The following is a 26,827-nucleotide window of genomic DNA, read 5'->3' on the forward strand; positions in this document are numbered from 1 at the left end:
AAGATGGTCTGACTGTGTGCTGAGAGAATGATATGTGTGATTTATCTTAAAGACATGATACTTTTGAATCCCCATCTCGTGATGGAATTTGGGCATGAAAACAAAATGACATCAACCTTTGCTTTGCCTGTGTATTTGCGGGATTTCCAGATAAAAAATGAAGCCATTGCAACAATCTACAAATTCGTGATTGTTTGATTTCCAGATTATTTGATCGACCCAAGTTGATTATGATTGGTGACATGGTGAGCTTAATTGTAATGGGACTTCTGTAGACTTAGGTGACCTCACGTTCTCACAACTATTCAAACCGATTATAAGTCTACGACGGAGAAGGAAAGCTGGGTTTGTGTTCTTCTTCTGGGTTTGTGTTCTTCATATGCGTCTGAGTTCTTTCGCGTTTTTTTTTCCTTCTTTTTTATCAAACATGTTTTATAGAATTTGAGATTCTGAATTATTCTTCTTTTTGATTAATTTGAATTGTTATAAAATTTGATAATACCGCGTCACTCTGCCACATCAGTTTTTTATAAGTTGACATCATAGTTGCAATTGATCTAGACCATTGAAACTTTTAAAATTTGATGGTCAGAAAACGGTGTCAAAATTAGTGTCAAAACTAATGTCCCAGGAACCGGACCCCTCAAATAATAATGGTAATTTATAATATTTTGAACAATAATATGCATTTTTTTGTTAAAATTTCATTATTAAATGTTACTTTGTTATGAAAAAAAATAAAAATATAGGTTTTTATTTAACTTCATAAAAAGGTGGGATTTGTCCTGTCCCGTCCCAATCGGGATTAATCCCGAGTGAGATGCATTTTTAAAAACCTTCGTCCCGTCCCGATTCAAAAGAGTGGGACAGGACGTGGGATGAGCTCCGTCCCGTCCCATCCCGTCCCGTGCCCACCCCTACTCGGAGGGGCTGCTGAGCAATATAGGTATGACCCATCTCAAATGAGATTTCACAAGTTAGTTTTCGAACCATAAGACCTTCTATTATCAGAATTATTTATACATTGTTCGTCACACTTGCAGCTAAACATGTTTCTACTAGACCAATTTCATTAGATAGAGAGTAATATTTTTACCATTTACAACTCAAATCATTTTTCGGAATGAAGTTCGTATTTTCTCGTCCTAAATGCATGTCACAAAACTTTTAAGAGCCAAGCCTTATAAGTGGGTGGTCGAGTTCGACCTCACACAATAAACTCATTGTAACATTTAAGTTGTTTAAACCATAAAAAAAAAATTAATACACTGGAATTCACCACCCAAAAATTATTCAGCCGTATAGCAAAATTACCGAGATAGGTTAAAAGTTTTGATAAATTGATAAATGTTTGGCTATGGTTCGGGTTTGAACTTATTTTGTTTGTCCAAATTAATCAAAATTCGGTATCTGAATAAGTGAATATTAATCAATTTGGGTGAAACTTCTAGAAATGATCTGTTTTATAAAAATAAAATAAAAATAAAAACCAACGGCGAGGATGTCAAGCCCTTACGTGACGGCCAATTTCGATTGCCAATTATCATTTCACCCACCATTTCAACTGTAATCCTAGATTAGCCTATGATGACTCTGCTAATATCACAGTTCATCATCACAACTTGTTAATTGTTATTAAGGAGATTTCAATGAAAGGGTTCTTATACTGATATTTAAAACCTTGCTTGGTTGTCAAAGAGAAGAGAAAATAAAAGAAAAGAAGTTGTGAACAATTTTGCACTTTCAGGTCATATGCCCTACAAATTTGCAGGTGCTGGATTCACTGCTCATTTGTCTTCAGATATTTCATAATACAGAACACCCTTTTCATTTGGTACACAAGTAACAAAACACAGAAAAAGAAAGATGAGTGTGAGCTCCATGATTTCTCACACCTTGTCCCCTATCCAACTTTATATCCACCCTTAATTGGAAAACGAATTAAATATTCCCACTACCAAAATCATCACCATAATGAATCTTAGTAGGTTTAGGTGTTTAGCTTAAAACATCAAAGAACCACAACACAAAGGAGATATTGGCTTGTTCATTTTTCTCACCACCACCTTTTCTTTTTTTTGGAATAAAATTACAATGTAGAGACAGAGAGAAGTAATTTGCAATGTGAATGAAGGAAGATTTTTCCTCATTTCAGCTACACTGTCTATTTTTGCATCTACATTAAGCACTCACTCCTCCCAAAAGTTTTGGGGTAGTTTTACATCAGTATTAAACATTAATAAATTACAGGTCGTCATACATACCATTGTGAATACCATACTCTCACCTTACATTGCTGTTGGTCCGGAGCAATATTGATAGAATTTCAGAGAATTGGGGACGCTTTGAGGGGGAGTTGTTCCAGCACTTACTCATCAAGGATTTCAGCATTTGTGGACAGTCCTTTGGAATCTCAGGTCTGAGGCCACAGGCGGCTATACCAACTGCTGCCTGGACCGGTGAACATGCGGCATAGGCTGCCTCACCAGTTACCATCTCCCAAATTACCATCCCGAAACTATATACATTACTCATCCATGTCTCACTAACACATTCCGGATCACCAGCAATGATCTGTGTAAAATCAGAGGCAAAAGAAACACAACATAGTTTAGTGGGATATACCATACGAAAAGACGTGGCAAAAATTAGTGAAACAGTCCACTACAAATTCACATCGGAGATGAGCTTTAATATTTTTTAGAAGGAAGAACAGCTCTTAAGTTAAGGTGTTATTTGAACTGCACTATGATATCACGAAGCAAGTTCATCATTGGAGCAAAAGAGGGAAAGGTGGTCCTAACTCCGTACTCTCCTAACTACAGGAAATCTTACTAACCCACCATAAAAAATTTGTATTTCATCATCAATTGGCTAGCTACACATGGGCTTAGAGGTTGGAAGTTGAAACGGAATGATTAGCCAAAGGCTAATGAAAGTAGAATAAAAGTACGTGTTCACAGTGACAAGAAAAATTGATTCTAGAGGAGTATAATGCCATTGCCATATAAGTAGTATGATGCTAAACACTTGAGAGCTTCATATGGGGGTTCCACATATTGTACGACCAATATTGTTGAAAGTAGCACTAGTATAAGGCTGCGGCTGAGCTACTTTGTTCAGTAGAATGCATAGAAGAGGTTAAAGTGTGTGATGGAATTTATTGTAGACACAGGTAAACCTACATTGAAATGTGAAGTACCAAGAATTACAAATTTACAATCATGATAATGACATGTTAGGCATGCTTAAACAATTAATTGGGAAGTGACATAAAGTATCTTTAAGTGATAATGGACCGATCAAGAAAAGCTGAAATAGATACACTGTATCTATTATGCATGCTGGTAAAAACCTAACAAAGTTAATTAGAGTAAAGAAGGCAAAATGATATCTGTATTCTCTGCAATTAGATCATTTCCATCAGTCCCTGAAATTACTCTAAGTGGAATTTGGGTATCCAATGGAGAAAGATTGTTCCCAGAGGCCTGAAGATGCAGATTTGGCAAGAAGTTTATAATTGATGAAGTCATTCTAAGCTTAAACTGGCCAGGGGAACAGAAAGTGAATGGAATGACACTATTAACCATGTTCGTGCAAGATTTCAGTAAGCTAGCTTAACTTCTTGAATGAAAATAACAGGGACATTTCTGAGTCCTAATTATATAATTTACCAAGCTGTAACTGAAGAAATAGAACAAACCTCAGGAGCTAGCCACCGGTATCCATCAGTTTCGTACTCTGTTACCTCACCAACACCTTTGCAAGCAGAGACGATACCCATGTCACCTATGCAAGCATTCCCATTTCGATCTAACAAGATACGCTGTGTGTTGAGGTCTCTATATGCAACGCCATGATCATTCATGAACTTGATCCCCTCTGCAACATCAACAGCAATCCTTATTACATCCTTGGTCTGAATCTTCTTGCTTTTAAGCATCAAGTCATATACCGATCCACCTTCCATCAACTTTGTCACAACACACAACCCATGATTCTCATCAATGCACACACCATAAAACTGCAGAATGTTCTTGTTCCCAAATGTCATGAGCTCAAAGAGATCGCTTCGGAGCTCAAAGTCATAAGAGTTCCCCTTGTCACAGCCTTTCAGCTTCTCAATTCCAACCCTCTTGCCCTTGTAAACTCCCTTAAATGAATAGGGTCCAATCTGGTCAACAAAGTCAAGACTATCAGAGTTCAACAGCCACTTCCCTATCTCATCACCACCAGATTGGATCGTCTGCCATTCATCTACAGACACAAGAACCGACGTGGTCGGCAGGGGATTTGGAAGCTGAACTTTTTGACTCGAAATCTCAATCCCATTTCTATGATTTTGTTCACCAATATCTTCCTCCATCTCCCCCACCTCTCTCCCCTTAGTACTCTCTTCCTGACACCCACACAGCCCAAATGGGAGCTTCACCGTATTGGCTCTAGGCTTCTTTAGAGCCGATTTCAGCGCAATCTCAACCCTATTTCTAAACAACTTCTCCTGCCCGGGTTGAACTAAAAGCAAAACAATGCCGAGAGTACATCCTTTCTTCTCAAAGATCTGCATCTTCTTACAGCAAATGGATGCTGTCTCAAGCGCATCAGACATCACCGGCCGCGAAACCGAACAGTTACAAGCAAATGTGAGCTTGTATACACACCCTTGAGCTTCGTGTTCCGACACCTCTTGAATCAGCATTGCCGGGTGGTCATCCAGCGCTGTCTGCTCCATCAATTTTATATGAAGAAACACTTCTTTCATCTCGAACCCCGCCTGAGCATAACTGTCCAACACAGAAAACAAATATGATTCCATAAACAATTACATCAAAACAAAACAAAATCTTGAAAGTCCGAAAAATCTGCAAACCTGAGGGGAAGAGAATCATAATGCTTGCGGAGATTGGAGACGAGCTTTTCCGGCAACTGGCTACCGGGATAGAGCTGAGTAAGATTCCTCACCACGCTTCCCCACACGACCTTACGACAGCTCTCGATCTTCGACGACGTCGTTTCACTCTCAGTAGCCGAGTCGAGATTCAGCGAGTTCTTGAGCGACGCGATTGCCTCGGAGACGTTCCGGCTCAGCCTCTGCAGCTTCTTCTGCATCGCCGACGACTCTTTCACTCCGGCGAAGGAGGCGGAGCTCTCCGAATACGACGCCTTCGTCCCTTCCGATCTGTCCTCCGTCCTCATCAGCACGGCCTGCTCCACAATCTCCTCGTCCGTGCTCGCCCTGCTCGACCAGCACTCCAACGCGGCCGCCATAGCTCAATGCGGTACGAGTTGTCTGAGTCGGCTCAGTCGGTTCGACAAGACTGGGGCGAGTTTGAGTTTTGAGTTGGCTATGTATTGAGATTTAGAGGGAGCGAGTCGTTGCTTTCAGATTTCTGAGCTTCCATATTTACTGACAGAGATAGTGAGAGTGGTGGCCTCTGTGGGGGGTTGTTAGTCATTAAATTTAGTTAGGAGTTTCGGTGAGGGGTTGGATTGGGTGCGGGTGAGGAGCGTTGAGCGTGATGGGCTATGAGCCTGATCGGACGGTGGAGATTTGCGTGGGACCTTGTTGGGCCCGTTTTCTCTTCCCTTGTTTTGCGGGGACTAGAGATTTTGACTACCGTTGATTTTGACCGACTTGTCTTTCTTGCCATCGAGTCGAAGTGGGTAATATTGAGGATGCCTTGAAGGTGTTCGATGAAATGCTTCGTCCTCTTCCTGCTGTTATTTTTTTCAATCAGATATTGACTCAGCTTAACCAATTTCGATAAAAAAGGTGAGCAGATACTCAAAAGCTGAATCTGTAGACGATGATGATGCCCAGGCGCAGCACAAGAGGTATGCTTTCTTCTTGGATAGCTCTGTATCATTCGAGAGGAACCCATCGAGTGGAAGTGAGTAATGCTGAGAATGCCTTGAAGGTGTTCGACGAAATGATTCAGTCGCGCGCCCTCTCCCTCCTGTTATCCCTCTCAATCAAATACTGACCCAACTTGTCAAATTCAAACAATACCCAGCAGTCATCTCCCTCTATAAACAAATGCTCCTGTGTCGGATTGTTCCTGACGAATATACTCTGACTATTCTCATCAAATGCTATTCCCATTTGAATGAAATGGGTTTCAGCTTTTCTGTCTTTGGAAAATTCTTCATATTGGGTCTTCACCCAACTGTCCCCACTTTCAATACTCTCATCCACGGCTTTGTCCTCAACAATCAAGTTCCTGAGGCTGCCCAAATTTTCATCAAAATGCTGGAGCAAGGTCATTGCAAGCCCGACACCCGAACTTTCAACACACTTATCAAGGGCTTGTGTAAGGCGGGCAACAACAGTGCTGCTATTACTTTACTCGAGAAGATGGAAGAACATGGATGTCAGCCTAACATAGTATCTGATAGCACCATAATCGACAGCCTATGCAAGGAGACACTCATTGATGAAGCATTGAGGCTCTTTTCAGAAATGATCAGTAGGGGTATTGCTCCTGATGTTGTCACTTACACCTGCTTGATTCAGGGTCATTGCAATTTAGGCAGGTGGAATGAAGCTAAAAGGCTCTTGGGTGAAATGTTGTCTCTCCAAATATCCACACCTTCAATATAATGGTTGATGCGTACGGTAAAGAAGGTAAGGTCGTGGAAGCCGAAGGTGTGGTTCAGATGATGATTCAGAGGCATGTTGAGCCTGATACCATTACTTACAATTCCCTCATGGACGCTTACTGTTTGCGCGGGGACATGGAAGAGGCGCAACGAGTTTTTGGTCGTATACTTAACAAGGGCTCCATGATTGATGTTCGGAGTTGTAATATATTGATCAATGGATATTGCAAGGCAAAAAAGGTCGATCAGGCTTATGCAATTTTCAAGGAAATGCTTCGTATGGAACTAGTTCCGGATACCATCACTTATAACACTCTCATTGATGGACATTGCAAAGTGGGGAGAATTCAAGAAGCTGAAAAGTTGTTATTTGAGATGCCAAGTTGTGGCCAGCTTCCCAATCTTCAAACTTACAGTGTGATACTAGATGGCCTATGCAACAACCAGCAACTTTCTACAGCATTAGAATTGCTTGAAGAGATCGAAGCCAGAAAAATGGAACTTAATATTGTAGCTTACAATATTATTATTGAAGGTCTGTGCAAAGCTGGAAATATTGAATCGGCAAGAGATCTCTTCAGCAGTTTGTCATCAAAAGGAGTGCAGCCTGATGTCAGAACATATACTATAATGATTCAGGGACTCTGTCACCAGGGATTAATAGTTGAAGCAGAAAAGTTGCTGAGAGAAATGGGAGTGAAAGGCTCTTCCCCAGATGGTTGCACCTATAACAATATTATCCAAGGGTTGTTAAATAACAATCAGACATCATGGGCTGTGGAACTTGTCGAAGAAATGAGGAACTGCGATTTCTCTGCGGATGCATCAACTATGGAACTGATACTTGGTTTACTGTGTAAGGGTGAAGTGGATCCAGCTTTGTTACAGTTTTTCAGAGATTCACCATAAAGTTGATTTGAAACATATCAGCTAAGGGATATCAATTTATTTGCTTTTTTTATTTCACTATTACACTCAGAGTTATATATTCGAATTTGGATTCTATGTGATGCAATAATATGATTTGCTCCTTCCACTTGCTTAGTTTATTATTGATCTTTAGTATTTGCAACTACAGTTAATATTTATGACATTAGATTTCTGTTGGTGGTGTCAATTCTAGGCTGCCATCTTGCAGTTTAGTATATGCTTCTCTGAGAGTAAGCTTATCCATTGCACCCATTTGGGTTTTAAAGAATGATTTCAACTTCAGTCTTTTTGTGTGGCAGGGAAGCTGGCCACCGTCTTTTCTTGCTTGTTACTGTTTTTAAAGGCTTTATAGCAGCTTCTTGATTGTCAAAAGTCTTAGCTTCTATGCCGTATATAATGTAGCCATGTAGTTTTCAGTTGATGACTGCTTTGCTATTTATGCTATGTATTCGTGTAGTTCAAACTTTGAACAAATTAGCTGAAACCAGAAGTTGGAAGCTGTCCTCTCTCTGCCTAAACTAATGCTTTGTCTAGACTTTGATCCCTTGAGCATTCCGATGCTTGTGCTCTGACCCTAGGTATATGTGTGGATTTGCAAAACAGGTAGCAGAACAAGTCAAAAACATTTGGAAGAAGGATGTCATTGGCTGGTACAAAACATATTTGCAATTATCATTTCCCCAAGTGTCGGAGACTTGCAATTCGTGTTTGGGGTTGCAACACAAACTTAAAGAGGTAGAAGCACGGCCAGAGTCTGCTAGAGGTTTAAAAATATAAAGCCTTCAAGATGTCGTCTAAGTTCTGTCCTAGCAATTGTTGAAAAATCTCAGTTCCTGAATATTTGATGGGAATATTAAAACCTTTAGAAATCAATTTCTTCCAACTTTATAGTGAGGGATTGTTGATAAGTTGATAACTTATCTATGATACAATTGAAATCATTCTGCTGGCTTTTTTGGTTTTGTTTCTGTGGAGATTAATCTGCTCGGCGTGATATGTTTGAGAAGTACTTCAAATGTTATTATTTTTGTTGATCAGAGCTCAGCCATGTGTGGTGTTGGTGTAGTTTCTTTCTTCAGTTAAAGAACACATTAATATGAAAATCTAATTAGACAAAAGAGCTGTAATGAAAACCCAGAAATCCAGATTTGCCAGATACTTGATGCATGTAGGTAAGAAAATGGTGAAGGCTCTGAGAATCAATATCCCACGTCAATCTGGTAATTATTCTCCGAACACGTATCAAAAAAAAAAAAACTTTAAATACAAACCACTAAATACTTAATACACACTCACTACTTAATACACCACTCATTTTATTTCTCATTCTAATTTTGTACTAAATACACAACCCAAAGTGCCTAAAATACCCTTAACTCAAGGTGTCTTATCATTTCATATGATTTTTGAAAAGATTTCATATAATTAGTATGTACTAATATTTGTAGTGATCCATAAATATTGATTATTTAAAAATTCTTACATATACTTGTTCTTCAAATTCTCAAGCATGACAAACGATAAATGCATTGTTCATCTTGTTTGATGAACTTTACCTATTCTTCATTTCATCGTCGATTTTATTTTATTTTATATAAATTACATTGAAATGAGAAAAGATCATAATGTCTTAACACAAATTAGCTTGGTTTGATATTCTAAATTAGAAATTATTAATTTTTTAAGAAAGAAATAAAGGGATGAATTGGTAATCAAAAATTTTCACTTAATTTTCTATTAAATAAATATAATTTCTTTTTTTGTACAAACTTATTTAATTTCTTTCTTTGTACAAACTTATTTAATTTCTCACATTATTAGTTTCTGAAAAATTTAAAAGTGTAATATTTATATTTTCTTAATTAGGGGCATATTTTGGTCATTTTCCATATCTAAGAAATTTGATTTAAAACTTGAAAAGATATGGATGTGTATTAAGTAATTAGAGGTGTGTATTTAAAACTTCTCAAAAACTATTGCTCCGAACACTACCATATATCAAAATAGATGAAAGGATTGAAAGGCGCAACTTCATCGGTTTTTTCAACTGTGGATTGGCTACATAGTCAAATTCATAACCTCTCGCTTAATAAAATCGGTTAAATCAAATAGTACAACTATCGAGTGATCTACCACACTTCTATACACAGGTAATTAGGCAATTAGGTTCTTTTGGTTGGCTTCAAAATTGGCTCTTTGTCTTTGCCTCTGCCTCAAAGGAAGTTGTATCTGTGTTTCTTGCTCAGAAACTCGGAGCTTCACATGTTAACTACGTGTACAATACAGAACAGAGTAACGTTCACCCAAAGTCTGAATTATGAAATGACATTGACACCCTTTTTCTTTGGTTTGGTAGTCAAGGTTAGGTTTGAAATTCTTTTACTCAAGAGGAGTTTTTCTTTGATTTGGCTTTGAAAATGAAAGAGTCGAGAGCCAAGAACAAAAATTCAATGTATTACCCTAAATTCTAGTTCAAAATGAGAAAATATCTTCTAAACCCTTATATACATATAATGTTAAATAGCTTGTGTATACGTATTTTATATAAAATTTAGTTCGATTTTTTATTAAACGTGTAATGCAAGTTCATTTCGTATTAGCGGGTTAACCGGTCGTTGACCCGTTTATTAAATGAGTCATGTCAGTTTTGTGAAGTCGGAGGGACAAATTGAAAATCCTTATAAATTTTGGGGCGTTTTTACAATTTAACAAAAACCTTGAAAAGGTCAGTGCAATTTCGCATAAAACATAACACAGCGCCAGCGGGAAGCGAGAGAAGAGAGAGACAAGGTCTCTGCGATTCTTTCATCCACAGCAGATCTCAGTCTCACCGATCGTCTTCGATTACTTACAGAACCTATACGACGCCGTATCTACACTCCCAGATTCACATTCACTTTTTAATATGGCTTCTTCTTCCAGCAAGATGGAAACTTCCGGAGACGACGGAGCTCAAGAAGAAGAAGAGGAGGAGGTTCGAATTTTACTTATTAATGTTTCTTAATTCGAATTCTTTGTTACTAATTTCGAATCATGAGATCAGCAATAGACTTTAAGAGCTTAAACTAAACTGAAAGATTTATTTATTTTTTGCAGGTTGAGCATTTTGATGACTTCACTCTTGCCTCTTCATGGGAAAGGTTTTTTTTTTTTTTTTTTTTTTTTTGCGTCTCTGTTTGTTTTGAATTTTTTTACTGAGGTGTATCTTGTAACTGTTTTTTGATGTGTTGCAGGTTCATTTCTGATATAGAGGCTGTTTGTAGGCAGTGGATAGCCGACGGTCCGAAAAATCTTTTGGTATACTTAATGAGCTTGATTTAATATCCAAATGTGTTGTGTCCGTGAAAGAACAAAGACAACTACTAGTTAATTGAATGTCTTGGTAGTTTGCATTGTCGAGTTTGATTTTTGATCCCGTTACTGTTTTGTTGTAAAATTACATTGTGTTTGATCATGTTGAAGGAAGAAGCTTTCTTGCTGTTATGTTATTGTTTTATGTATTCTTTGGCTCTAGAAAAAGGATGCGAGGGAGGTTTCGGAGGAGTTTTATAAGGTTAAATATGAGTTGAAGTTTGCACTGAAAAGTTACTGCATGGAATACTACTTCGGATCTAAAAATGACGGTATCTATTGGTTTTTTTTTCTTTTTTGAGTTTTGATCGCAATATTAGGATGGCAGGCTGATAACTTTTTTTGAATTCTCGATGTGCAGGCAATGATATGGTTTGGGATTCCAGATTGCACGATTTGCAGTTGTGCTTTGGGGTCAAAGATTTTTTGGTCCGTTTTAACTCTATATCTTTTCTCTTTATGCTCTTTAGTGATATTTTTATCCGTAAATTTTAATGAGCATTATTTCTCAGGTAATTGCTCCACAGAGTGCCAGCGGGGTGGTTCTCGATGCACCTGAGGCTAGCAAGCTTTTAAGTGCAGTTGCAATTGCTCTATCAAATTGTTCGAGGTGGGTGGGATGCTTCATTGAAAGTTGGAACTCTACTCTTGTAACTTTGAATCCTCTTTTGTATATCCTAAATCAAGTGTAGTCTCGTATTAGATCACTATGACCATGTCGTTCCCTAACAATTAGTAGCTTAAAATTTATTAATCTATTACTGGATAGGTTATCTAGTGCATTTTTTTGAATAAATCATAGTGACTCATAAAATCATTTAAACCTCGAGTGTGCAGTTTGTGGCCGGCGTTTGTTCCGGTGCATGTTCCTGCCAGGAGAGCGTACATTGGTATTCAGAATATGGGAACAGTTTTCACTAGAAGATTTGAGGCTGATCTTATTGGTAGCCAGGTTCCAGTCAAACTTATGCATTTGGAAGGACTATATGAGTTGTTTGTTTCTAAATTTGTAAGTTTCCCACCTGTTGTATTCCATTTCTTTAGTTTTTAAAATTATCTTGCTGCTTTACATTGGTTGTTTCTTTATTTCATTCTTGCAATCACAACTTTGCTTTGGTGGATAATATGTTATTCTGTTCTAATTTCTCGACATTGTGCTTTTTGTTTAGGTATTTAAATTTTGTATATCACATGGTTTACCTATCTTGTTCTGGTTTATGCTGTGTCCTTTTATTGCATAATATTCGCACGCCCAAGTTTTTGGCTGTGGAATTTGAAGTTATCCCAAACTGTTATGTTCTTTAGGATTTTTTTTTTGTTTTCTTGCCAAGTTCTAATAATTGTCTTGTTTCATTGATTTTGAAGGCCTACTCCACATTGGACTTCTCCATGCATCTCTTCAAAGTCCATTTTTCTATGAAGCTAACCTACAGATCCCTTCCACATGATGACGATGATGTCACAGCAGCTGATGTTGACGTTACTGAATCTGGAGACGATCTTGGTGGTGACACGCACAATAAAACACAATGGGATGATGATTGTCCATGGAGTGAGTGGTATACTGCCGAAGACCCTGTAAAAGGTAATTGTAACTTGTATTGCTATTCTGTACTGAAGTTTTGCCTGTCACATTAGACGACTCAATGTGGACTAGATGGTCTCCTTATTTCCTAATCTACTTATCATTCTATGTAGTCCATATATCTGACCCTATTTTCTTGTTAATGACAAACTTCTTGATACTCATCGTGCTTTATATGCATGTCAAATGTAAAGGACATGTGGGATCAGTTGGTTGCAGTATTCAAACTTAGGGGTCTCAGATAAATGGTTGTTATAAATTGCTTATATACATATATAATGTTAAGAGTTACCTAAAAGTCTGTGTTTCTGTGGTATGAAATGGAAGAATACAAGGATGTCAATTACATAGTGTTTGGTACTTTCATGGATACTCTAATCAGTGGAAAGCTTATTGATGAAATCCAACTAAATTATTAGAAATCCCTCTTCCAATTGGACTCATATCAGTTTGTCTGATTATGTATTGTTTTCATACAGGATTTGAGTTGGTTGCCTTGTGGTCTGAAAAAGTGGTTGAAAGCTCCCTGGAGATGGCCGAACTGGAAAATTCTTCGCCCCATGAAGCTCAAAAGTGGATATTATCTCCTAATATGTCTTCAACTTTGTGAGTAGATACTGTATACAGCTGTTATTTTATAAAATTTTTAAATACAATCTATGCAGGAGTGTTTATGTCATTGTGAGAGCTTTTACTGATTTTACACACCTCTCTCCTTTACTGTATGCTCCAATAGATTTGATTTGAAAACAAGTTTCTTGCTACATTGTAATTGTACTTCAGATTCATTTACATTTGAATTTTTTCTTTGGAAGCAACATCCAGGGAAGTGCATCTGCAAAGTGCTAGTCATTTATATATCCATTGGGGATTATATGGAGCATCTAACATCAGTCTTCTTGTCTGATAATTACCTTCTTTCAGAACCGATTCTTCTGAAGGAAACAGAGTCGGATTTGCTTCCCAGCTGTGTCTTTTGGTTGATGCATTGAATACGTCATTTGAGGCTCAGTTTATGGAAGATTTTGTGTCAGGTCTGATTACTTGTCATGCCAACTTGGAATTGGGGTCTTTGTTTTGTGAGTTGGAGATGACGTTTTCTATTGTTGATATGCTCACCTCTTTTTTCTTGTAGTTGAAAACCCAGGTTCTGATCATTTAAAGTCCTCCATGGTTATACCTCCTCCTACAGTTATTGATCGTGTGCTCAAGGAACTCTTTCATGATGGTACTGTCCCTTCGTGCTGTTACATGTTCATGTAACTACCTAAACAACATTTTAATATTGAATTGCCATGGTGTGAAATTCCAGATGCACAGTTCCGCAGTTTTGCCTCTGGTGAGCTCAAAACTGCTCGAATAAAGGCCGCACCTCTTGAATCCCTTTTTGCACAGTTTTGCTTGCATTCTCTTTGGCTTGGAAACTGCAATATACGTGGTATGTTGATAATACAATTATATTTTTTGGGAATATGATCTTGTGTACACATTCAGCTTCTGGATTCATTCTCTAGGAGAGTTCCTAATTATGACAATTTGTTGGTTTTTGTTTATTATTCTTTCAGCTATTTCAGTTATATGGATTGAGTTTGTTCGGGAAGTTCGGTGGTGTTGGGAACAGTCTCAGATATTGCCCTTGACGCCAGCTTATGGTTCCATTGATCTGTCTACTTGTGTGATTTACCAGAAACTTCATATGGTAATTATCTGTCCATGTTACAGAGTATGGTACAGACCCTACTCAATCTACAAGATATACATGAACACAAACATTGTACCCTCATTTGGTTAAGTATTACGAAACAAAATTATGCTTGACATGTGAATATTAATATTAAAATGATACAAATTTGACAATTTATCATTGTGGTGATTCCTATAAGGAACACATAAAATGGAGCCAAAATCACGTGGTAATGATTTTTTATTTCTTTCAGCTTGCTATATGCATTGAGAGGAAACGTCAATTGAATGAAGAATTTCAAGATTGTGTTGGAAGCATGGATCATTCATCTCCTAGTATCGATGTAATAATGATGCTTTGTTTTATTTTATTGTTTGTTGGCTCTCTATTCATGATGCTAGGTCGTATTAACTTCAGTGTGACCCTCTTGGTTGAATGAAAATGCAGGAAGATGGCCTGGATGAGGGATCAGAGGACTCGTGTGTTATGCAAATACCTACTGAAATCCTTGATGGGAAACGTGACAGGTGAAATAAGCAAGTGAGATCTCCTTGGTTGTCTTTATACAATTTTGGATTATCTCTTCTTTTTCTAAACTAAATTCCTTTATCCATAATTTATTAGCTAGCAAGTAGATTGTGTCTTTGTGTGTGTCGCTTCTTTTTTTGAACAATGGGTTTGGGCCTAAAGTTTAACTATCTCTCATATTCACAATATTTTATTGGGTCATGCCTAATGGTTTGCTTCATTCACTGTTTCACATGCATAGAGTGAGTTAGGTGCGCAAGCATATAATAAGATTGGTCTTTTGTTATTCAAGAGTAATTTTTCTGGTCATGAAGAGTTAAGTATCTAGGAAGTTTTAGCTGATGTACGGATTCGGTAGGTTATTATTCTGGCATTAGTCGACCAAACACATGTTGATTCTTGTTTTCCCCTGTGTTTGGTGTTATAGATTGGCCCGCTTGGTTATCATATTAGGTGATGTGAACCAAATTGCTGTGATGATTCAGGAAATGCTTTGCTATGTTTGACTGACTAAATTAATGATTTATGCAATAGGCTGCCTTTCCTATTGCTGTGGATTTTAAGTTCAGTTGCTTATACTTTAGGTCTCTGTTCTCATGATTTACTTGTGAAGATATGTTCAATGTAAAGTCAACAGAGACTAGAGGAGAATTCTGAATTTACAAAGAAGACAAGTTCTCCTTTTTCTTTTCCTATGAAGAAACAAAAAATAAAATTACAGACTGGTGCCTCTAGGGCAACCTGAGCCTAATCTATCAAACTGGACAAATTGAGTAACTCTTCTTGGGAAACTATTCCGCCAAATTTTTCCATCAGTAATCTTTTGACGAACATTTGCTACTGCATCTGCTGAGAAATTAGCTTCCCTGTAAATGTGCTTGAATGATATGTTAGTAAAATGATTTGTTGCACTCTCCATGGTGGTTTGAATTTCCCATTGGCAGCATCAATTATTAACTTTGAGTCTCCTACAACCAGAGCTTTTGTTAGACCACTATCTCTAGCATGGCTTCTGCAATGAAGACAAGTTTGCATCTTATTTACACTCTACTTTGCTCATGCTGCAGCCCTGCAATTCCAGATGATTTGCAAGACTCTGAACAAAGTGTATCAAGACCTGGAGCTATACCTGAACATGATACAGTGTCTAATGATCCAAAACCTTCAGATTGTGTCAGAAGGGGTTCGGCTGGTGTTACAGGTATGATGCTTCTGAATTCATATCAGAGCATGCATGCACCATTGACCCAGGTTAGTGTGACATGTAAAACTATTTGGCAATTGTATCATATTTTATGCTCAGAAGTCTAAAAAAATTGAGCTTAACTTGTTCTACTTCATAACTATAGGAGCCACCACTGATGACAGAAGACATGCATGAAGAACGGCTCCAAGCTGTTGAAGCCTTTGGCGACTCACTTGTAAGATTAGAGTAACTTCTATTTGTCTTGGATTCTCACAAGGCTCTTTTTATCAACATGGCAGTTCTACCCAATAAGCTTTCTTACAATAGGTTGTTGTTCATGCCAATCTATCACATCATTCACCTGCATTACAATGAAAGTGATCTGAGACCAGGATAAGGGGTTTTGTGCCTTTCTGGGTTTAGGGACTATCTTTTAAGGTAGTTATTGGGCTTTCAAGTAGTTCCAAGTTTTCAAATATTTGTATTCCATTAGCTTATTGTAATTACCAAAGGATGGGGTAATTAGATTGATTCATGTGGTTTACGTAACCCGGGCATCCCTTAACCCTGATTAATAGTCCCTACTAGTACTCAGCAATGATTTTTATTTGATTCTTTAATACCATGTTAATTCCGTGTGCTTAACATATTTCTTTCGCAAGATGAATAATTTTATGTTACTGTTGAGTATTGCCTGATAATCTTATTAATTATCTATTTCAGAACTTTTCTGCTCTTTTGGAAAGAGAGATCTTAGCTTCAGGTAATATGATTTAAATGCATGTTTTTCATTACCAACTGGAGTTGCACAATGCGTAATTTATAAATACAATAGCGGGTATGATTAGCCAGATGCTGTCACTCACGAGCTATAAAATTTGATTTAGACATGTCAGCATTCAAAGCTGCAAATCCAGATGCTGTTTTTGAAGATTTTATTCGCTGGCATTCTCCTGGAGATTGGGAGAGTGACATCACAAAGGAGAGAAGATCACCCAATAATCTTGCAACCAAGGGCCCGAACGATGATTGGCCCCCTCGAGGGCGGCTGTCAAAGAGAATGTCCGAGAGTGGGAACTTGTGGCGAAAGATTTGGAATGATGCACCTGCTTTGCCAGCTTCTGAGCAGAAGCCGCTTGTGGATCCAAATAGAGAGGGAGAAAAGGTACTTCACTTTATCTTCTTCTTTTTTCTGTCAACAGAATATTTGTTTAGCTTGCCTTGCATTCCTGGGTCTTCACGGTTTTTCCCAAACCCTCCTTAATGCTTTTCTATTGTTGAATTCATAGATTCTTCATTACCTGGAGACCTTACGACCACATCAGTTGCTCGAGCAAATGGTATGTACCGCCTTTAGCGCAGCAGCAGATACTTTGAACAAAGCTAATTATGGAGGCTTGAAGCAGATGACTACTAAACTCGATCAACTTTACCTTACTATGACATCTGCATTGAGGCCTTTGCAAGGTTAACTAGTCTCAATTTTCATAGAAAATAAAAGTTATAAAACTAATATATGTGAGGGAAGTATATATGTACAGACAACTGTCAAATTGGTATTAGCACTTACACTTTCTGTTTCATTCCAGCAAATCGTTTATCTGCTCACACTGATACTATTGAAGACATAAGACGGCTGTCTGGTGTTTTTGAACATGTGGAGAAGCTGCTTACTATTGCAGCTTCTCTTCATCGCAAATTCTTGCAAGCTCCACGTCTATCTGAAGCAATATTCCGTGACTGCTGCAACTTTTATTTTCCAAGAATGGGAACAAGCTCCTTGGGTGACAGTACTCCAAAGGTACGATGCCTGTATTCATGAACCGTTCTTAATAAGCAGAAGTCCAACATATAATGACCCTCATTCCTCAGGTGTATTAGTTAAGCAGCCCAAACTTCTAGAGGGATCCATATTTCCACTTCATTGTTTTATCCAGTTTCTTTGTGGAGACATCTCAGTTTACATGTGAGCTATGTTATCTATGCAGGAGTTTGAGAAGCAGCAAGTAGTAACGATGAGCGAAAGACAGGTAGTGTCAAATATGTTCACACCTCCCACTGCTAACCAGTCCTGGCGAAAAGTTTTGAGCTTGGGCAATCTATTGAACGGCCATGAACCTGTCTTGAGAGAAATCATCTTTTCCAAGCGGGATAGAGTGAGCGGAAATCATTATGCTGCTCGTACTCCGAGTGCTTATCAAGATGAACTGGAAACCTATAGAATGTACATATGTGGAACCTCAAATGACCTCCGTATAGCACTTTCTGTTGTTTCTTGTGATTAGCATTCTCAAGATATTGTACAGTGGTTACAATTCATTCTTTAAAGCAATCTAACACCAGTCATTCAAACATACTATCTTTCATCTTTGATTCTTCTGTGATTTGTAGCGACGGGGAGCTCTCTGATAGAGGGCCTTGAATGTTTATTTTAAAGATTTTTTGACAAGCTTCTGTAACACCTAAATTCTTCCGCATCTCCCTCCCTAGCTGCCCCATTGTTGACAACAATCTGAGTAGAAGAGTAGGCCGGAGAGTTGCCGCTAAACAATCAGAGCGCTCAGGTCACCTGCCACTGAAACACAGTGGGGACGTATCAGGCCAGTTTATGTGACAGACGTGATAAATATGTTAATTTACAACACAGGAGGCCATTTCGTCTAGTGGTATGATTCTCGCTTAGGGTGCGAGAGGTCCCGAGTTCAATTCTCGGAATGCCCCATGTGAACTTTTTGTTTCTCAAATTTTTACATTTCTTGTAAGACTGGAGAAAGAACTCAAAGCTCATAAATCAAACCAGAGGCCCCAGAAATGACACAAAGTACCTTAATTATGACGGGAGGGTATCAGTGGGTTGAGATCAGACTTTGCTAGTCAAGAAAGAAGCAGACAACTGAAAATGAAAAGTTCAAAAAAGTTAGGCCCGTCATATATATGCACTCGTGAAAGAAGGTCCAATATATTTTACTTTGATTTCTAGCCACATCATGGTACAAATGCTTCTTCTTCTTTTTTTGAAAGGGATACAAAATGCTTTATACAAAGGGGTACAGTTCCAATTAATATTTGGTTGCATGTATCTGTTGATGTCTGTCTCAGAATGCTTGCAATTGATAGAGGATAGGTAGTAGATTATTGATTTTTGTAGCAATTATCGTTAAAATGGTGGAATTCCATTTCTCTAGTATGATGGTGAATTCAAATTGAAATTCAAAATTTTTTGCAACTCTTTGCAGTCTTTTCATTTCATTTGTGTATTATCAGTTAATTGTGGACTTGTGGTAGCACAGTAGATATCCTTTTTTAGATAATAATATTATTATTATCATATAGGACGATGATAATAGGAATATTGTTACATAATCTTTTGATACCCACTAAGGTGGAAATGTTTTCATGTAGTTCCATATAATTTGCTTTAACATCACTTCTAATATTATGTCATATGCCTTCACCATTTGGTGAAATGAAAGGAAATCTGAGATCCTTCTGGTGGGTGTATGGGTTATGTCTCAAGTATTTTTCTAGTTTGTTTCCATCTCTTTATCTCTTCTTCTGCTTTTGTTTTTGGATTGATGCAATTAGGTCAACATAGACCCTACATGAGAATGGAAACAACAGGGATTATGAATGGTGGGTGGGAGGTAATGAATAGAACAATGACATGTGTTCTGCATTTGGAGATTTATATATTTAGTTACAAAATGCATGAAGGGATTCAAAGCTTTCAGCAAAGATCATTATGGGTTCAAAAACAATGCAGCTCAAATTCAAGTGTCAGGTTATCCCCACAGGCCGTTCCACTCTCGTTTTAACCCCTTGCAATGATCATTATGGGCAATAAACCCTCTTTTTACCAATAACACGCTCAAGTACTACCGGCAGCCTTGAGCATCAAACATGATAGTGTTATAAGAAACTACAAGGTAACAAACCATTCTTTCATAATAAAATCTGGAATCCCCACAGCAGCAGGTACGCCTCTCCCTCACTAATGACTTTTCCTTTGCTTCAATGCTTGATTGGTTTTCGATGCCATAAGCTCATTTCTCGTTTTGTAAGAATTGGATAGCTAGTGCCACATTGAGGATCTGATAGTGTCTGTTCCAGAACTGAAATTCATAAGTCTGAGCTTCGGTTTGAACTTGAACTAAATGAAACTGTAGGAATGTATTGCTCTCTGGGTAAGTGGTTTTTATAGGATCATTTGGTGGGAAGAGTGGGCATTGAGCAGTCAATTTGGCATGGCTAGAATGAATTGAATTCATTTTTTTTTTTTACTTTTATGGACACCAAAGCCATCGGTTTCAATCATAGATTCATATTTTAGAGAATTAGAAGGATTCCAATTTAGTTGCTTAGATATTGGATTATGGGTTTTAGAAAATTGTGAACCTTTTTGTAGGCTGCTTCGTATTTTGTTTCCTGCTGCTTCTCTTTACCTTTTTGTACACCGTTTCATGTGAAATCAAATTTGCTGCAACTGAACTAACATCCTCAAGCTTAGATACTCCAAAGCCATTATGCATCAGTATACAGTTGAATATCTGTTTTTTCTGGTTTGAACATATTGCTAATATTTGCTCTTTTGTGCTCGTATTTATTACCTTTGTTTGGTACTTTCTCAGATAAAATACCGTGGGAAACCTGATGGTCCAACTTGCCACACAGGAGCAGAGACTTGCTATTACACCTCGGTGTTTGATTTGTTAGAAGATCAGCAGGTTTTCAGCCGTTAACATTTAGAACAAGATTACTATGTTTTCTATATTCTTCATTACTATACACTATGTGTTTGTAAGTGATTTAGTTTATTTGTGACAGAGTGGAGGAGATAAGTTCCTGTTGACCACTCTGAACTCTTTAGAATCTACAATTGCAAAACGAAAAGGAGAACTAGGAGTCCCACAAACTGGAAAGCCCTCTTGGACTAGACGACTACTACTTGATGAGAAATTGTTGTGCTCAAAAATCAGGTATTACGTTATGCGAGTTTTAATATTCTTCCAATTTCTAAAGATAGTACTGAAAATTTATTCAAATAATCAACAATGTTATTAAAGGGATTTGAGAAGTATATGCCTGCTGGCAGTACATGTATAAACTTGGACACTATAGAGGGTTTATATTCTTTATTTTCACCAGTTGATGATTTTCTTTTCTTACTCTAGGGAAGAGGCAGATGAGCTATGTCGAACACTAGAGGAGAACGAGGATAAATCGCGTAGTGCTTCAGAGGTTTTGCTGGGCCTCAGAGACGTAAAAATTGAAGATGTTTTAGAAATTTTACGACGTAGATTTTCTCAGTCAGGTGTCGAGGAAAAGAGTAGTCGCAAGACACAAGGCTAGACATGGACTGTATTCTGTAATGTTTTGAGTTGTGCAATACCATCCACAGTTTAGATGACCCCTTTTGGTTAAGATTACACATTATTCACCACCATTGTAGCTTTTTTTGCATGGAAGTTGATAGTTTGGTGCTGATTCTTCGAACTGATACTTGAACGCTATGATACTGTTTGGATAAGAAATCATCAAACTCTACAGTTTTGTGTAAAACCTCTTCGGATTTTTCCAGATTAAAGGATCACTGGAGATGAGAATATGCGTCACTCTTGAATTAATATTCTATCACCCACATTTTTGCAGTGTTTACACTGATTATGAATACTAGATCATAGGCTGGAAAGATTTTTTTTTTTAAAGGGGATAGGACGAATCCATTGATAATTTGACACAAGTCATCCACTATAAGCCTATAGGTACGAAAGACATGGTAATATAAGTCATAGAATTAGTGTAATATATGTGCTCATGTGATTGATAAGCTGGGAAACAATGGACAAATTTTATCATGTTCAACTTATTTAGATATTTGAGTGAACTAAAATATTTTAAGTGCTAATGCACTATGACAAGAAATTGAGGACGATATTCTGTAAGGTAAGGAGATCCGTACAAGGCAGCTGATATGCATGGATGCATGCAACCTTTTTTTTCTTCCACATTGCATCAAAGTTGAACCAGCGAGTAGGAATCGTAAATTTGCACACGAATCGCCACCATACAGTGAATACAAAAGATATATGCATTAATGCTTCTAAAATAAAACATTCACCATTGGTTGTAATTGATTACAATAAAAGCACGCCCTAATTAAAAACTGATTAAAAGCTTTTAACAAGTGCGACAAGAAATTTCAATTCTGTGCCAGAAGGCGAAAATCTATTTGAAAGAACAATAAGTGCACAACATATACTATGCAAGAACATCTTTCAAATTAATTATCAGTTTCATTTAGCCACACATGTCAAACTGATTATTAGTTTCTAATCAGGCAACAGTTCATTGCTTCCACCAGAAGCCCAGCCACACATGCCACCTTCTCCATTGAATCATTTTTCACCTTCTCTGCAATGATCACTCAGAATTTAGTATCTAACAACTTCATCACAACATTCAAATTTTCACAACATAAAACAAACACCCTAGAATGAGTGTTGGGTACACTGACCACTGAGTCCACGGAGTTGAACTGTTGAAGAGAGGTCTGGTCCGACTGGTGTGCTCCTTACCAATTGAATAAAACACCCGGTTTTGGCTTGGACGAGGAGGATGATGCCACATGGGAATGTGCCAGTGGAAGAGGGGTGGCCTGAATACATCCTGCCTTCAAATAAGCATGGAGTGTGGCCTAAGCTGTAGTACTAAGTGGCAACCTTGTGTATAAGTAATGATGCATTGGCTACCTCAGCAATAAACAAGTGTGTATCCTTTAGACAAAATTTATCTGCAAAACAAGGAGCCACTGGATCAGACTTTATTGAAACCAACTAAGAAAATCAAATAAGATGCAAATTAATAACTAGAGATCACTCCAAGGTAGCAAGCTTCTGCTCAAATGTTTTCTACAATCCTTAATTAGAAGGGTTCAACAAGGTACCAGTAGACTCAATCTGTTCTAACAGAAAAATACTATTTGATAACTGAAGAAGTTTCATTGACAGACTTTGCAGATCAAATATCAATTTTAATGTCAACTAGGCTGCATGTGATGACAGGACGGTTATGACTTATAATTTAAGAACTGCATACCAGTAATACATGTAAATAAGAAACAACAAAAGTGATACAAAAATCCTATCCAAATTGGCAATATTATTGACAGAAAAACCAAAGAAGAACAGTTAACACATAACCAGTTTCTTGAACCAGTAGCCCAGACAAACAATACTGGTAGTCTACAAGATACATAAACATCAAAGTTAGATGATCAATAACACTACCTGAATCGAGTATGAGATACAGAATCTCCATAGTCATCTTCAAGCACATGTCGGAGCTTCCTGTAGGCATGCCCACTCAGAATGTCTTTCTCTTGAAATTCTTTTAGCAACTTCATAGCCTCTCCGACCCGTCCTTGTCTACAGATTTCATCAAGTACTGTCTTATAAGTAATGAATTCAGTTGTCCTTCGCTTCTCAATCATCTCCCACAAATACTTCACTGCCTCCTCTATATCCCCATTAAGAGCCAAAGCATTCACAAGGGAGTTGTAAGACTTACTACTCGGAATAAATCCTTTAGACTTCATTTCATTGCACAACTGCTTAGCATTGTTTGTTCGGCCTTGAGCGCATAATCCATGGATGAGATAATCATAGGAAAATGTGTTTGGCAAGCAATTATAGACCACACCCATCTGATGGAATACTCTTAATGCATCATTCACATGAAGAGAAAGAACATATCCCTTAATCATAGAATTCAAAGTATAAATATCGGGTTCAATCCCATCGTCCACCATTTGCCTAAACAGACATCTAATGGTTTCCATATACATGTGATTTATGTATGTATTACATCCCCTACTCAAAAAAGCAGTAAAGAGAATATTGTATGTCCTAACTGAAGGTCTGCAGTCCATGTTTCTACTGTTCTTCATGTGTTTAAATATATTGACAGCTCTAGTCAACTTCCGAGCTTCAGTGAAAAAGTAGATAATGGAATTAAAAAGCGCCTCGGAACCCATGTGAGATATAGCAAGCACTTGGTTGACAATATCATCCATCTCCTCATACATCTTAGCTACACCAAGTTTTTTTATCGTGATGTGATAACTGCTAACATCATGTTTGAACCGCGGCTGTTGGGATGCCCAATTGAACAATTCTAAACACACAAGAGGATCATCTTGCTTAGTTATAACATCATACAGTTCTTCAGGTGTAAATCTAGGCAACAACTGTGATACCGATTTTTGAAATTGGGATTGATTAAGAGTTGGTTTTCTACTAGCTTCTAATCTCTTATTTTCTCTCCTTCTAAAAGATCGAGATGGGGATGAGTAAAACCTATGCAATGAAAATCGCTCATATATGCCAAGAAATCCAGTGGAAGCAACTTTGGGTGCTATGTCAGAGTGGGGTTGATTCAAACAGTGTATTGGCCTCAGAGTCCTAACACTGGGACTCAAACTATATGACCAAGCATCCACACTCTTCAGCTTGGACAAGTATTGATGCAAAGGGTTTTCATAAAAGAGCTTTATACTGAGGTTTCTGAGCATGCAACTACTTCTGCAGCCATGTCTATGAAGAAAAATCATATTTACCAGTAGCTGAGTAATTACCGAAATGTGAGAGACACCAAGTTCCAAAGTATTGAACTTGGTCGGCTTCTGTTTAGCATCTGGCTATTCAGAAAGAAAACTGAAATGACAAACAAAACAAAAGAAAATTAAAGCTGAGTCCGACATAACGACTCTAAATATAATGCATTAAGATCATCAAAATGAGGACTTTCATTATCCAACTGATCAACACATAGCATACACATATCAAATGATCTACAGAAAAACAAATGAAGAAACAAAATGAACAGAAACTATTTGAAGGAGAGTAACTGGAAGAAGCATTAGATGTCTAACAGGACATTACAAAAAAAAAACAAACAGGATATATGTAATTGATTTCCTGCCAAATCAACAACCACATAGCAGAAATGACCATTCAAATTAGACCTTTCTATAACCACACAAACTTAGTAACATTTGATCAACAAACACTAACATGAATCAAGAACAGAGTCTTTACTAGTATCGGTATTATGTATAAAACTTGAAAAACATAGATGGAGAAAATGAGGAACTAAAGCTGACCCAGAATCCAAAACATGATAGAAACGTAAAGCAACAAAAACCCATATCGAAAAATCACAGATACCTCTATTGCAAGCAGCATATGAACAATTCACGAAGCTTTCAGAAATGGAGATAGAGCTGAAATAAACGGGAAGGAGGTGGTGGGTGAAGCTGCTAATGGCATATTTGCGACCCAAGATGAAGATCATTTTTTAACTTTTATTTCATAATTCGTAAAGTTGTTCTTTATGTTTCTCTACACTCTTGATATTCTTGAGAACTAATTAACATGAAAAAGTTGATTTTTTCCTATTCAACCCCTCCCCCCTCTAACACCTACATGCGACGAGGACTTAAGATGTCTTGTATCGTGTAAGTTCAATGCATTCCTATTTAAGTATTTATTGGGTCGAGATTTTTGGTTTACCCTTAAAGTTGTATACTGGTGGTGTTATTGGCTAATTGGAGCATCCCTCAAGAAGGTGATGCAAATTATCCAAATCAACTGTTTTGTCCATGACTTGAGGCTCACAGATGTTATCTTGTACCTGTTTCCAGGTACATATGTTACAGTTGATTGTCAAAGAATGAATAAACGCGACAGCCGACAGTAAAAACTTATGTCTCTTTGGGCACAAAATAAATCTTATAATCATCTTTACTTCTAGTGTAACCTACATGAAAAGCAATGATTCATGTTTCTTACATGCATAAACACATTTATTCCTGGTATGCATTGCCTTGGTATTAATCTTAGTCAGCACATGTTCGCGTACAGATTAAATACAGAGTTTTTGTTTCACTATTCAGGTGGCTTCAATTCAATAAGAAATATCTTGTGGCTTTTGGAAATGATAAATGGTGATAAGAACTACTTCATTTCAACGAAGCGAATCTTTCTCTGATAGATATGTAGAAGATTAAGACCAGAATTGAGGTCAAAATATTTTGTGGCTTATAGAAAGGATTAATGGTGCTACGAAAAACTTCATTTCAACAAAAAGTTCTTTCTCTGATAAATATATAGAAGAATAAAACCACAATCGAGGTCAATGGCTGACCATTTGTGTTGTAGATAACAAATTAGGATGTAGAAATATAATCCAAGCATGTGGACAAAATGACAGAATAATTCTAAGTCATAATGTAGGATGTTAGACATACTCAGAAACACTACATCCAAAACTCGCAAGTTTCACCGCATGAAACAAAAACTTCGACAAGGATTTCTAGGTAGAATGGTCATATTAAAGCATGATCAATTAGTAGCAAAAATAGCATATTCAATTTCCATCTTTAAGTGCAGTACTACATTCAATCCACTACTAGCGAGGACAACCAATTAGATATGGTTTTCCAACTCAACATCTTTGACTTTTAAGGATCATTTGCAACAAAAATGTAGGAATGGTAAGTTCATAATAAAAAAAATCATTGTGTATGAATTTGGAGTTCTGAGAAAACCTCAATACTCGATTCCCAAATTCCAAAACCCGCGAGGCAAACTTTTTGAAAATTTTTGAATAGGACTGACACATAAAATTCAGACAAACACAGAATATCTAGGTGAGCATAGAACACAAATAAAAGAATACCAAAGCCCATCTAATAGGATTCTGTGAGCTAAACCTTAACTATGACATATCCAAGAAAGGATCCTCCATTAAAAGATTTGGTCAATACCAATATAGGGGGAGATGAATAGTGGCAGTTGTTCAAAGTAAATCTGATGCAAATTTTGCTTTATTAAAAATAGCCCACCCAAGATCAATACGCTCGAGCTTAGAAGGAATAGACTTACCAGATTAACTGACGCTCAAA

General features: G+C 37.4%; 4 protein-coding genes and 1 pseudogene across 13 annotated transcripts; 3 read left to right on the plus strand and 2 right to left on the minus strand.

The window, feature by feature from the left end:
• Window positions 1–2,016: 2,016 nt before the first annotated feature.
• LOC126785843 (uncharacterized) lies at window positions 2,017–5,401 on the minus strand. The gene is made up of 3 exons (XM_050511493.1): window positions 4,871–5,401; window positions 3,704–4,784; window positions 2,017–2,574 (listed from the first exon to the last, which is right to left on the minus strand). Exons 1-3 carry the CDS (start codon window positions 5,266–5,268, stop codon window positions 2,284–2,286), a joined length of 1,770 nt encoding a protein of 589 aa, XP_050367450.1. The 5' UTR covers window positions 5,269–5,401; the 3' UTR covers window positions 2,017–2,283.
• Window positions 5,402–5,764: 363 nt separating this feature from the next.
• Window positions 5,765–7,530, plus strand: LOC126785845 (pentatricopeptide repeat-containing protein At1g12300, mitochondrial-like; annotated as a pseudogene).
• A 2,771-nt stretch (window positions 7,531–10,301) lies between these two features.
• LOC126785839 (uncharacterized) lies at window positions 10,302–18,220 on the plus strand. The gene is made up of 22 exons (XM_050511489.1): window positions 10,302–10,504; window positions 10,627–10,670; window positions 10,764–10,827; window positions 11,045–11,153; window positions 11,243–11,310; window positions 11,394–11,491; window positions 11,719–11,890; window positions 12,247–12,466; window positions 12,946–13,072; window positions 13,391–13,500; window positions 13,602–13,694; window positions 13,779–13,904; window positions 14,032–14,165; window positions 14,404–14,493; window positions 14,598–14,677; window positions 15,746–15,929; window positions 16,028–16,099; window positions 16,588–16,627; window positions 16,752–17,029; window positions 17,154–17,331; window positions 17,454–17,665; window positions 17,853–18,220. The coding sequence occupies exons 1-22, from the start codon at window positions 10,436–10,438 to the stop codon at window positions 18,147–18,149; spliced, it is 2,865 nt and encodes a 954-aa protein (XP_050367446.1). The 5' UTR covers window positions 10,302–10,435; the 3' UTR covers window positions 18,150–18,220.
• A 1,246-nt stretch (window positions 18,221–19,466) lies between these two features.
• On the plus strand, window positions 19,467–21,504 carry LOC126787485 (histidine biosynthesis bifunctional protein hisIE, chloroplastic-like). Its single transcript, XM_050513362.1, has 4 exons — window positions 19,467–19,508; window positions 20,493–20,588; window positions 20,689–20,840; window positions 21,036–21,504. Exons 1-4 carry the CDS (start codon window positions 19,467–19,469, stop codon window positions 21,211–21,213), a joined length of 468 nt encoding a protein of 155 aa, XP_050369319.1. The 3' UTR covers window positions 21,214–21,504.
• Window positions 21,505–21,934: 430 nt separating this feature from the next.
• LOC126785850 (pentatricopeptide repeat-containing protein At2g27800, mitochondrial-like) lies at window positions 21,935–25,507 on the minus strand. 10 transcript variants are annotated; one of them, XM_050511510.1, is made up of 5 exons: window positions 25,434–25,462; window positions 24,497–24,575; window positions 23,151–24,036; window positions 22,379–22,654; window positions 21,935–22,275 (listed from the first exon to the last, which is right to left on the minus strand). In XM_050511510.1, exons 3-4 carry the CDS (start codon window positions 23,945–23,947, stop codon window positions 22,651–22,653), a joined length of 801 nt encoding a protein of 266 aa, XP_050367467.1. In that variant the 5' UTR covers window positions 23,948–24,036; window positions 24,497–24,575; window positions 25,434–25,462; the 3' UTR covers window positions 21,935–22,275; window positions 22,379–22,650. The 10 variants fall into 10 exon arrangements, with proteins under 10 accessions (XP_050367467.1, XP_050367471.1, XP_050367468.1 ...); XM_050511514.1 differs by lacking the exon at window positions 25,434–25,462 and adding an exon at window positions 25,089–25,320 and having other exon boundaries at window positions 23,151–23,288; XM_050511511.1 differs by lacking the exon at window positions 25,434–25,462 and adding an exon at window positions 25,089–25,229.
• Between the last annotated feature and the right edge of the window lie 1,320 nt (window positions 25,508–26,827).

The sequence above is a fragment of the Argentina anserina genome, chromosome 3, assembly GCF_933775445.1.
Source record: "Argentina anserina chromosome 3, drPotAnse1.1, whole genome shotgun sequence".
In the NCBI taxonomy this organism is placed as follows: domain Eukaryota; kingdom Viridiplantae; phylum Streptophyta; class Magnoliopsida; order Rosales; family Rosaceae; genus Argentina; species Argentina anserina.